The sequence below is a fragment of the Daldinia loculata genome (genome assembly GCF_022478755.1).
Source record: "Daldinia loculata strain CBS 113971 unplaced genomic scaffold F4817scaffold_115, whole genome shotgun sequence".
Classification (NCBI taxonomy): Eukaryota; Fungi; Ascomycota; class Sordariomycetes; order Xylariales; family Hypoxylaceae; genus Daldinia; species Daldinia loculata.
Window position 1 is genome coordinate 18458 of NW_026054969.1, and position 12078 is coordinate 30535.

The 12078-nt window shown below is 37.6% G+C and overlaps 3 protein-coding genes and 1 non-coding gene across 4 annotated transcripts; 2 read left to right on the plus strand and 2 right to left on the minus strand.

Moving 5' to 3' along the window:
• Positions 1 to 4011: 4011 nt before the first annotated feature.
• On the plus strand, positions 4012 to 5435 carry F4817DRAFT_354652 (phosphatidylserine decarboxylase-domain-containing protein). The gene is made up of 3 exons (XM_049305553.1): positions 4012 to 4836; positions 4939 to 5244; positions 5310 to 5435. The coding sequence occupies exons 1-2, from the start codon at positions 4104 to 4106 to the stop codon at positions 5220 to 5222; spliced, it is 1017 nt and encodes a 338-aa protein (XP_049153554.1). The 5' UTR covers positions 4012 to 4103; the 3' UTR covers positions 5223 to 5244; positions 5310 to 5435.
• On the minus strand, positions 5356 to 5450 carry F4817DRAFT_t162. Its single transcript has one exon. It is a non-coding gene; the product is annotated as a tRNA-Ser (tRNA).
• Positions 5451 to 5608: 158 nt separating this feature from the next.
• F4817DRAFT_354655 (uncharacterized protein) lies at positions 5609 to 7303 on the minus strand. Its single transcript, XM_049305554.1, has 3 exons — positions 6586 to 7303; positions 6482 to 6511; positions 5609 to 6424 (listed from the first exon to the last, which is right to left on the minus strand). Exons 1-3 carry the CDS (start codon positions 6764 to 6766, stop codon positions 5820 to 5822), a joined length of 816 nt encoding a protein of 271 aa, XP_049153555.1. The 5' UTR covers positions 6767 to 7303; the 3' UTR covers positions 5609 to 5819.
• A 2934-nt stretch (positions 7304 to 10237) lies between these two features.
• On the plus strand, positions 10238 to 12078 carry F4817DRAFT_354662 (oxaloacetate Acetylhydrolase). Its single transcript, XM_049305555.1, has 4 exons — positions 10238 to 10821; positions 10884 to 11031; positions 11104 to 11177; positions 11331 to 12078. Exons 1-4 carry the CDS (start codon positions 10417 to 10419, stop codon positions 11877 to 11879), a joined length of 1176 nt encoding a protein of 391 aa, XP_049153556.1. The 5' UTR covers positions 10238 to 10416; the 3' UTR covers positions 11880 to 12078.

Below are 12078 nucleotides of genomic sequence, written 5' to 3' on the forward strand. Positions count from 1 at the left end.
TATATATAACCAAACATTATTTAACCGAAATTATTTCGTTTTATTAAGTTAAAAATATTAATATATTAAACATATATAAATATAAATATAATTATAAATATATATATAAAAAGTGATGTTAATTGTAAATTACCATGCTAGTTTTTCCACGTAAATTACCCCATAAAACAAGTGTATACACTTAACCATTAAAATTACTAGTAAAATGACATGGTTACTTTTTACCTTATAACCTTTTTAAAATACGGCCGATACATATTAATTTTAACTTTAAAAAAATTATATTGATAATATTTTTAATGATATAATTGATATAATTAGTTTAATTAATGTATAAAAATTGTAAAAATGTTTTTTAAATCATTTAATTAAGTCCGTTAAACTTAACCGATTTAATTAACTTGGTTAATTATTTTACTTATTTATTTATTTTTATTACTTTTTAATATTTTAACCAAAATACGGTATTATTATATAATTGTAATATTATTAAATTAGCTTTTTTAAATTAATTCGATTTATATAAATAACTATTATTAAATACGTTATTATGGTTAAAAAATATAAAATAAATATTATTATTTATAAATTACATGTTATTATTTACAAATTACATTCTTTTATTTATAAATTATTTTTATATTAACTTTATTATATACGGTTATATTTTAATAAAATTAATATTAATTAATTTGTTTTAACCATAAGATTTTAAATATATAAAAATATATTAATATATTTATTAATATTATTAATAAATTTAAACCTTTTATAAAATTAATAAGGTAAAAAATGGCCATATTATTTTATTAGTAATTTTAATAGTTAAATGCATACACTTGTTTTATAAGGTAATTTACGTGGAAATTTTTTTTAGTAATTTATAATTAACATTATTATTATTAAAACGGTTATTTATTAAATATTATTATTTAAATTGAAAAATATTTCGATTTATATAATATTTAAAACAATTTTTACTTTTTTTTTAAAAACTTTTACTTTTTAAATTTTTTTAACATTTAATTATTTTAATTTTTTAATTATATTTTATACTTTTATTAATATTTAATAATAATTTAATTAAAAATTTAATATATTACGTAAATTAATTAATTTAAGTTAAATAAATTTATTTACTTTAAAAAAGTATTTAATTTATATAAATAACATATTAAAACCTTATTTTCTACCGTTTTTATATATATAAAACGCTTTAATAACTTTTTTTCTAAAATTTAAAATTTTAACATTCCGTTAAATTTATAATTATTTTATTTACGGTAAATTTTTATCGTTTATAAAACAATTTTAACGTTAAAATATAATTTCGTTTTAAATAATTATAAATTAAATTTAATATTTATTAAATATTAAATAATTTTATCGAAATTATATACTTTTTATAATTTATGTATTAATAATATTTTTATTTAATATTTTATAAAAATAATGTTTTTATTAATTATTTTATTATTATTAATTTTAAAGTAATTTACTTTATAATATTTTTTAATAAACTTTAAATAAAATTAAAAACAAAGTTTAATTTTTAAAAGATTTTTTAACAAATTAACGTTTGTTAAAAAAATTTTATATTTAAATTAAATTAATAATTAAATTAATATTAACATGATTAATATACACGTTATTGTTTTTATTAAATATAATATTATATAATATTTTTAATTTAATTTAAACTTACATTTTACTGTTAATATTAGTTTAATTTTAAAGTTTAATTAAGTTTAAAATTAACATAAAATTACATTTATATGTAAAAAATGCGGTGTAATACCGTTACGTTAAAAAGTTTATAATTGTTATAATTTTAAATAATAACGCCGCCGATTACAAACATATAACCAAAGTTTATATGTTTAACAATAATATTAATAACTTATTTAATATTCATTTTTTAAAAAATAAAATTTAAATTAAAAAAAGTATTTATTAAAAAAATATTAATAATTTTATATTATTTAAAATAAAATTTTTATTAAAATAATAAATAATTAAAATAAATAAAAAATTATAATTATAAAAGTAATTATTAATATAAAACGTTATAAAATTAATAAAAGTTTATAAAAAAATATTTATAAATAAACGTATAAATAAATATAAAAATTTTAAAAGAAAATTTAAAAAATTAAAAAGTATAAAATAAATTAAACATTAAAATATATAATATTTAAAATAAATATAAAAATATATTTATTTATAAAAAAAATATATTAATTTTTGTAAATATTTTTTTACAATTTAATAATATATTATATTTTTTAAATTTTAAAACTTTATTTAAATTATTATAAAAGATTATATTAATAAATAAAAACTTATTTTAAAAACAATTTTAAAAAAAGATTAAAATTATAAAAAAATTTATATTTAACGAAAAAATAATGATAAATAATTAAAAATGTATATATAAATATATAAATTTATTATATAATTTATATAATTTATTAAAAATTAAAAATTAAAAATTAAAAATTAAAAATTAAAAATTAAAAATTAAAAATTAAAAATTAAAAATTAAAAATTAAAAATTAAAAATTAAAAAAATATTATAAAATAAATTATTTTAAAATTAATATTAATAAAACGGTTAATAAAAAAATAAAGTTAAATAAACAGTAAAAAACGGGTTAAATAAATAATATAAAAGGTTATTATATATTATTAAATACTTGACTTTTTATATAAATTTATTAATATATACTTATATTTTATTATAAGTTTTAACCATTTAAACTATTTTAAAATACGCGTTTTTTTATTGGTTAAATTTTATACCGTTTATTTAATAATACTTTTATTTTATAACTTTTTATATAGTTTTTTATTTAATTAAGTCGATTAAAATAACGATATAAAGTTTATATATTTTTATTTTAATGTAATATTAAGATGTAAAAAGCCGTGTTCCGAAGCGCGGAAGAGATTCAGGGTTATGTCAAGTAATCTGGGTCGTCCTACGATGGTGGGGGGTTATCGTTACTGGCAGCTCAAGACGAAATAAAGGGGATTAGCCAATACGAAGTGAGCCAATTCATCACTATCGGGTTTTGATAATACATGCTAGGTACCATACCTAGGTACCTAGGGTATATTGTCGGCCGAGTACAGTGGCTTTCAGCTAGACACTCGGTTTAATTACCGGTTCCCTAGAAGGCTGGTTGCGATCTGAAACGTATGATGATATGTCTTTAATCACGCGTACCGGAGTTTTAGAGAGTTCTTATATTAAAGGTTTCTCTCCGAATGACATTATCAGGTGGAGAAGGACGCGAGGGGCTTCGACGGCGATCCATATGTACTACCTTACGAAAATCAAAAGATCAATTTGAGTCTTCTAGAAAGGGTAATAAAAGCATAGCCATGTGCTAGCCATAGACTTAATATTGTTTCATAGTATTTTGCCCAACCAATGTCTATTTATCGCAATTGATCTTTTACGACAAAGCAGAAAGATCCCGTTCGCTCCCCCGTACAAGGTCTTATTCAACATAATAAACCTATTCAGTACGATTTGTGAGACATAATGGTATGCGAATCTCGTACAAAAAGTAGCTTGCTCTACTTTGAAGTGTACGACTTCTAGGTAGATTTGCTGTACTACCACATGTCTCATGAGTTAGAGCACCATATGTGTGTTCCCGATGTAGAAGTATAATTAGTCCTACAATATTGTCTCGGTAAAGCAGTAAGGCGGCAAAATCTAATGCTCCTCAAGTAACTCCTTGTGCGTCTCCTCGATTGTTGATATGGGATCGGCATTTATGGACCTTGCATATAAACCCTTCGAGTTTACCGAGCTATCGTAAGGCCGTATACAAGTTAATAAACCTCCTATTCATCCTCATCTAGGTATTGCAATCTTCATCTCTTCATTTTATACCTTAGTCAGTATGTTAGCTAACCTCTCAACGCCTAATGGTGGCTTTAATTCTGGACCACCCATCCTGTCCGTAGGTGACCTGTCTGATCAATTCAACCCCATAATCATTCTGTTCATTGGCCACCTCGAGAAGACCAACAACCTACACGCACTTGACCAAGCCATCGAGTCCGCTTACCAGAAGGCTCCCAGGTTTATGGATACCTTTAATATAATAGGCGTTGATTCCTTTCTCAAATTTGCTAACGACCTACTTAAATGGATTCCTCACGAGGGCAGTGAAGGACAATATGTCTATAACACTCTTTGCATGTTTTATTTTGTTTTCAACCAGTCCCCCCTCAAGGAGCTCCAAACCCCGATCACTCCCGATGCGAGTGGGCGGCCGCTTACCTGGCTCTCGTCTTGGCTCGTTGTTTATTCCCAACTCGTGGGCCTCTGGATGGACACCACCGAGTCTCTTACTGAAGAATCTTTAGAATCCTTCAAGCAGTCGAAGCATTACAATGTTGACGAGGCACTACCTCCTCCTGGCGGCTGGAAAACGTTCAACGAGTTCTTCTCTCGACAACTCAAGGCAGATGCGAGGCCCATCGAAAGCCCCCTCGACGATAAAGTCATTGTCTACCCTGCCGACTGTAAGTACGACTCGTCGGTAGCCGACCATGTAGTTTCTATTTCGTCTACGGGGACCGTACTTATCAAAAACCTCCCGTGGACTATCGGTTCGCTGCTACAAGGTAGCGAGTATGCAGACGAATTTAATGGGGGTGTATGGATGCATGGGTTTCTGAACACATATAACTATCACCGTCAGCATGCACCAGTATCAGGAGAGGTGATAGAAGCCAAGATCATCCAGGGTAGCAGTTATGTTGAAGTGGACGTGGATGGAAACAAGCTTCAAGCTCCACTCACTCCCGGCTTCCGTCAGTTATCCCCCCCCGGCCCCTGGCCCCTGGCCCCTATATTCAGCCCAAAGTCTCGTCAGTTCCTATGCTATAGAATAGATACTAACTCCACAATTGCAGAATTTATGCAGACCCGAGGCTTGATTATTATTAACAACGCCGTCTTAGGAAAGGTTGCAGTGCTACCTATTGGGATGGCTGTTGTTTCATCGGTCAAGTTGTTAGTTCGCAAAAACCAACAATTAAAGAAGGGGGACGAGATTTCGACCTTTTTATTTGGAGGGTCTGATATTGTTTGCGTGTTCCAGAGGAAGGCGGGTTTGGCAGTTGAGAGCTTCGTGCCTTCGGCGCCGGGGAAGTACTCATATTCGAAGATGGGCAGTACGTTGGCAAATGCACCGTGACCGATCGCAAAAATCTCTAGTCCTATAGTAATTGATTTTATTTAGTATCATTCATGATGGGTTAAAAAATATATAAATTAAATTTACCGTCACAGGAAGGCTTTATCCAACTATGACTGATTTAAAAAAAGATCGACACCTGTGTGATTCGAACACACGCCCCCGAAGGGAATGCCTAGTCTATCAGTCAATAGCAGGGCATCGCGTTAACCACTCCGCCAAAGTGCCTCTAGCGTCCTTTGAACTGTGATTGAAATCGCGCTTATTTTATCTTATATACTAACTGTATTAGCGTCAATGCATCACACACCACGTGTAGATTAGATAAAGATCTTGCGCAAAGCATTGCTGTCTCTTTTTTAAAACTTAAAATACCCAAGTCTCTTATTGAGGCTTGCCTTATCCCGAATTCGACTTTTATACCAGTTAGGTATCAGGGTTAACGAGAGTTTATATTCTTCCTCTATAAACCTATCTAGTTAGTCTATTTCGTATGTCTTAAAACTAATGTCTACCGCAATCTATATTGTCAGCTAGTCGTAAAAGCCGACATATCAAATCTAATCTATGATCTACCTATGATGGTATAGGGCTCATTCAATCCTTGTTATCCCCCACTAGAAATAACCAGGAGATCGTAATTGCAGCCTTGATGGCTGCGACAAACCAGAGACTTGGCTGTACGGCACCTGTAGCTTTAGAGATCCAACCTCCGCATATCGCGCCTAGTAGCGTGAGTACAAAAGCTATAGCCCTTCTGTTGCGCTTCACGTTCTTCGTAAGCGGCTGTAAAATATTCTCATCGCTCACCAAATCGCATAACAGACTTGTGATCACCACTGTAGGAACTTCGCTGACCCCCAAACCACGGCTGTTCACAATCTGACCTGCGGCCTGGAAACTAAGCAATGCAATGGGGGCAAGCTCAAGGAAGTCCACATCCGTTGGATCTCTTCGTGAGGGATATGTACCGTCGACTATGCCGGTCTGGATGATAGTTGCAGCTACAACGACGAAGACTGTCTGTAGCAGGAAGGAGAAGAAGAGAGTCATTCGACGACGCCCGCCACCGATAAGTTTATGGTACCGGGAAAAGAATAGGCATCCTAAAGTGAAACAGCCTATGGAGAAAAGAGAACGAGCCCATCCAAAAGGCTTGTTGTTTTGTCCGGAGGTGCCGAGTGCGACGAAGACAGTATTCCCTAACGAACGTTTTAGAATAAAATATACCGACGAGGGTTAGAATATCATAGACATACCAGTTTGCATTGATACGAAAGTACCATAAGCTAGAGACCATACGATGTTAGCTTTAAGATCTCAACGTGCTAGTATAACTTGAGATAGGTCCGCTGTGACTCACCATTATACAGAGTACCGTCAGTGAGGCCCGTTGAGAAGCAACATGCTAGTAGAGGTATGGACCCTACGCTTGCATTGATATCCTCAGAGAGCTGCTGCGAGAAACCCTGGACGAAATTTCGTCGTGCCAGTGGCTCAGGGCTAAGGGTTGGGGGAGACTCGAGTTTCTCTTCGTCGGACATGGTGATATTGGTGTGGCAGTGCAGTGAGTATAGAGATCTGGTGATCGCATATGGGAACTGTGCCTGGTAGTTGGCGATATAAGGATCCGGGGGAGATTAATATGAGCGCCTAGGCCAAGTTCGAGATAGTCTGGGCCGGGTAGATTAGTAGATCTGGAACGAGTTATCTCCCCGCTAGTCCTTGCGTCAACAGGGCGTTTCCTTCTTTAGTACTGCTTGGCTATCCACCAACGCGCATATACATAGAATAGCTTCAGTTACTCAAAATCCCTCAACCCCTATGCAGTCCTCCGATAACCTCCTGGTATCATGTAAGACACGGAGGAATTATTCCAATCGATATTGATACGACGGTAAACGGGGAGACGGAAAATTCCTAGATTTGTGCTGCTCCAGATGGGCCGATGAACTTGGCTGTTAACTGGAAAGTATCCACTTCCCTCTTGAAAGATAACTGTATGCAAATTGTATTGTAAGGATGGTCCGGAGGGTGTCCGGTCTCAGCTGGACAGAATTCCGCCATCGTCGTATTCCCTCGACGCCACCTGACGTGGTAATCTAGGCACGCCGGTGTAGCCAATGCAATGCGTCAGACCAGCGCCGAGAACTCTAAGTCTGCGATCCGACCATGGGGCTCCCTCCCGGGGCCTCTTTCTGTGGCCTGCGCTTGGCAGCCGTAGCTCGATCCTGTTAAATTCATTTCTATACGGCTATTAGCGCCTGTCCAATAGGAATCTCAATTTCAAATCCTATAGACATCTTATATCGACTTCGCTGTTGATTGACAGAACTAGGTAGAAAGGAACCTCTGCGCGATATAACCGTCTCGTTATTACTATTAACTAGGGCAAAAAGGGTGATTTGAATTACAGAGTAACGAGCTGTCCCATAAGCTCCTTTTCCACTGCTATATTAGACGTTCAAAGTTTAATCGCCAACCTCTAACCCCTCGATGAGGCCTCATCTCATCGCTTAAGGTCTATCCAAGATGCTGCATAGACGGACCGATGGTAAATGTGATACATCGAGTTTACTAAAGCTTCCTCCGCTCGGACTTTGAACCTGGGCAGGTTGAACTTGGCGCCAAGGTGCTAGATACTAGGACTACTTCAGCAACGAGCTATTCGAAGCTCGCACGGAAGCATCGTGAGGTTGATCGAGATGTAGATAGGTACGAATGTCTCTATACGATTTCAAAGCATATTACGTCCATGTGCCAACGCTGATCAGCTCATGCTGGCTTGTCATGAAATCCCGCTATGCCAACCCTAAGACTCCCGATCTAGCAGTATACAGAAACATCCAGCTTGCCAAGGAGGCCAAGTCGGCTGGTAATATTCCTCGCGTCTAAAGGTAATAATGCAGGCAGCAACATACGCGCGAAACGAGTTTCCATTAAAGTATCATGACAACTTATGTCCTATATGCCTAGCTATCATGACTAGCATAGCCACGGTGGTCGCATTAAGACGTGACCCCAGAAGTGCAATAATCACTAAAATAGTCACTTGGCCCGAGCAAGTTTTCGGGATGGATAGTAGGTTTTCTGGGTATTTTCACTAAGCTTCCTTTAGACACGGCAATAAGAATAGGGGCGGCAGCTAGAGATCTAGCGCGGATAATACCGATCGAGGTGGATGTAAGATCCCAAGCCTTTACATAGGTCAACGAAGAAGAAGAAGAAGCTCAAGCAGAAGTCATAGTTAATTACTATTGGTCTGTCCTACCTGAAGACATAACTGGAGTCCATCCCTTGATTGGCAACGGATGCCACTCGCTGAACAATGTGCAGAGCTTGGCGAGTCTTGGGTTCCAAGAACTAATCACCGGGGAAGCAGCAATAAACTAGTCAGCGGACGGCGGAAATGTTGACGTCGGGGTGGATCATCGTAGGAAGATAGGAGTATGGGTCGTATGCATACAGGGTGTTGGATAAGTCGTTATCCAGTACAACTTGGCGGCTGACGTTACCCTTTCCCGGCTCGGCCCGCTGCGAACCCGTTTCGCCTGAGTACCAAACTTGTATAAATGCCTAGAATTAAGAAAGTATTCCACATGGAAATGACTAAGACTACTTAATTCCAACTCGGGTCAGATCTGAGCGACTATAAACTCAGCTACTATTGCTTTTCCAGAGGGGCTCTTCTACAAGAAAAAAAGGAGGAAAAAAGAAAACAGCTGGCCTGAAACTTAGAGGTGCGTATATTAACGAATCCATTGAAGGGGTACAGCGCCACACTTAGGCCATCAAGCCGGCGTCGCTGTCTTACTGGCCAGCGTTGACGTAGAAGTTGAGCCACACCTATGATACTCGCTACGCTTCTGTTGATGTAAGCGTAAGACAACGGCTGGAAAATCATCAATTCTTACTACAAGGTAAATAAAGCCGGTGGCGATTATCTATCAAGCCAGGCTGAAATATTATAAGGCCTGGCCAATGTTAGTAGCGTTTCAACAATGTTGTAAAAGGGTGCGACCCTTTCTTATATCCTATCATTGATATCGAATAAATATTGGTAGGTGTAACCAGATTGAATTGCCTATTATAAAATGCTTCATCTAGCATTATTAGAGCTGAACAAACCCTGTTTAGGGAACTTGTTTTAGAGACGATAATAGTTTTCTCGTCTAGGTCCGGACGTGACACTTTCTGAATATTCCAGCTGTCACAAAGAGGGTGTAAGTTGGTGGCCTGTATAGCGGCAACAAGGGGACTGCCATCATTGAGAGTGCCACGGCGCCGTGGTATACAGGTTTAGTATGCTCCTACCGGAGCGGGAGGCCTCGGGGGTCTTAGGTACTCGAGATAGTACAGGGTTTCGTTCAACCAACCCTAGTGACGTAGGTATTATCCCAAAAAATCCCGGTGATGGTCTACCGACAGCGGGTGACCTTCCTGGAGAACTACAGCCACATAATGGTAGTCCTGCAGTATTGATTGGCCTGTTTTGACAGGTGTGGAATGCCTAGATTTCCATTCATATCGTTAGAATAGCTATCACTGGGTCTGGATCCGTGAGCGTTGACGTGATCATGATCCATAAAGTCTACGAATTATCATAATATATTACACTGATATTAAAGAACCTCTACATTTATGGCCACTAGGTCGATTTGAGAGCAAACGAAATATCTATATGCTTTCAAGTGTGGTTCCAAGGATGCCTCGAGACCCTGTCACCGGCAACCCAAAATAACACCCGGGAGGTACGATCAGGTAACGTGAAGTGCAGTTGAGGAGCTGAGCACAACTTGAAACTCCGCAAATTAACTCCGAGGAAACTAACGACATGGTATCGGCGATCTTTGGACAGGGGAAGGGGATGAAAGTCACATATGCGCCAAGTAAAGCGGTGTATCTCGGCCAGTGCTTACTGCGACAAAGGAGCTTTAGGCCTCGGTGTATCGAGGGAGGAAACTTAGTATGGAGGCGGATGAATATGATAATTTGATATTCTGAAAATGTGAGATTCTTGGGCTGGTAGAGGGGAGGGGAGGATGCGATAAAAGTATAAATATCATGCCTGGGATCGGTTGGCCAACTCATCCTGGTTTCATATTCATCGCCTCTTAAGCTATACAACAGATCGACACCTTGCAGGTCGGTGCTACTATTTTATTGTTGAAGCTCATATATACCCACCTAAACCATGTCTCTCTCCGCAATCACATCTACAGACTATACGTCTGGGCTCGAAAACGAATCGACTATAACCCTTCAAACGGCAACGGAGATCAGTTCTAGCCAATTCTACGACTCCATCAAGCCACTTCCCTTAGTCCACACTGTCGAAATTTTCGAGGATGATACCATCACAGTTCCCAATGTTGAAGAGGTTACTGTTGTGGCACCCTCTGAAGATGATACTGTAGACAAGGTCGACGGACCGCTACGGCTTAGTGACATTGTCACTAGTGTCCGTGAACCGACATCTGGCGCCAAGAAGCTCCGCAAGATGATATTCGAGACCGAGGAGCTTATCGTCTGCCCTGGGGTATACGATGGCCTCTCTGCTCGTACTGCTATGGAACTAGGCTTCAACGCCATGTACATGGTACGTGATATGGACTTAATATAACGTCGTTAATCTATGCAAGGCTAACAGTCCATCTGAAGACTGGTGCAGGTACTACGGCGTCACGCATCGGACAGCCAGACTTGGCCATTGCTCAGCTACATGAAATGAGAGAAAACGCCGAGATGATTGCTAACCTTGATCCATTTGGTCCGCCCTTGATCGCTGACATGGACACTGGATATGGCGGTAGGTCTTTGAGAATCTCCACCCTCAACCCCTATAATCTCCTTATGACATGGAATCTAACTTGGACACTAGGACCTATCATGGTTGCTCGTACCGTGGAGCAGTATATCCGTGCCGGAGTAGCTGGTGCACATCTCGAAGATCAAGTAAGTTCTCTAACAACCCACTCGTATCTCCCCAAGCCTAGGCTCGAGGCCTATCGGTCTCTTGCCTCCAACACTGCTTCTTGACTTGTATATAATTATACAAGCCTCATGTATCCTATTATTGCGAAATGCTAACCCCTATTCGCGAACTAGGTCCTCACCAAACGTTGCGGCCATCTGAGTGGCAAGAAGGTCGTGCCGCAAGAGGAATACATCTCACGCATCAGAGCTGCCCATGCCGCACGCGTGCGGTTGCAATCTGACTTCGTACTCATTGCGCGAACTGATGCCCTTCAATCACTCGGGTATGACGCGTGTATCTCGCGACTACGCGCAGCTCGAGACGAAGGCGCAGACGTTGGTCTGCTCGAGGGTTTCACATCCAAGGAGCAAGCGGCCCAGGCTGTTAGAGAGCTAGCACCATGGCCACTTCTGCTAAACTCAGTCGAGAACGGAAAGAGCCCTGTTATCACCATCGAAGAAGCTCACAAGATGGGCTTCCGCATTATGATCTTCAGCTTTGCGACGCTGGCACCTGCGTACGTGGCCATCCGCGAGACCCTTCTCCGTCTAAAGGGCGAGGGCGTGGTCGGCACGCCGAAGCACATCACGCCTGTAAAGCTTTTCGAGGTCTGTGGGTTACAGCATAGTATGGAAGTGGACATGGACGCTGGAGGTACATCCTTTGTGGGAGGATTGTAAGCACTGGATGCTTAGATGGTGTTTAGGTGGCTATCGGAATGGTTCTCTCGTTATTGAGTATATATGTGGCGTGCAGATGTATTTAATTTTCAGAACTTGGTTAGGATTTCTTTGATAGTTTCAATGCGATATTGACTGGTTCATACGCTGATAAACGGGCATGCTGTGATGATAATAAAGTTGCTCCTTTTCAAAGTGA

What these genes read in the sequence shown, in the direction of transcription:
- F4817DRAFT_354652 (XM_049305553.1), top strand. Translation starts at nt 4,104, where the DNA reads ATGGATACCTTTAATATAATAGGCGTTGATTCCTTTCTCAAATTTGCT. An exon ending in TCCACTCACTCCCGGCTTCC is followed by an intron (nt 4,837 to 4,938) that starts GTCAGTTATCCC and finishes CCACAATTGCAG; the next exon opens with AATTTATGCAGACCCGAGGC.
- F4817DRAFT_354655 (XM_049305554.1), bottom strand. Translation starts at nt 6,766, where the DNA reads ATGTCCGACGAAGAGAAACTCGAGTCTCCCCCAACCCTTAGCCCTGAG. An exon ending in TGACGGTACTCTGTATAATG is followed by an intron (nt 6,512 to 6,585) that starts GTGAGTCACAGC and finishes TATGGTCTCTAG; the next exon opens with CTTATGGTACTTTCGTATCA. An exon ending in TTTCGTATCAATGCAAACTG is followed by an intron (nt 6,425 to 6,481) that starts GTATGTCTATGA and finishes AACGTTCGTTAG; the next exon opens with GGAATACTGTCTTCGTCGCA.
- F4817DRAFT_354662 (XM_049305555.1), top strand. Translation starts at nt 10,417, where the DNA reads ATGTCTCTCTCCGCAATCACATCTACAGACTATACGTCTGGGCTCGAA. An exon ending in GCTTCAACGCCATGTACATG is followed by an intron (nt 10,822 to 10,883) that starts GTACGTGATATG and finishes GTCCATCTGAAG; the next exon opens with ACTGGTGCAGGTACTACGGC. An exon ending in CATGGACACTGGATATGGCG is followed by an intron (nt 11,032 to 11,103) that starts GTAGGTCTTTGA and finishes CTTGGACACTAG; the next exon opens with GACCTATCATGGTTGCTCGT.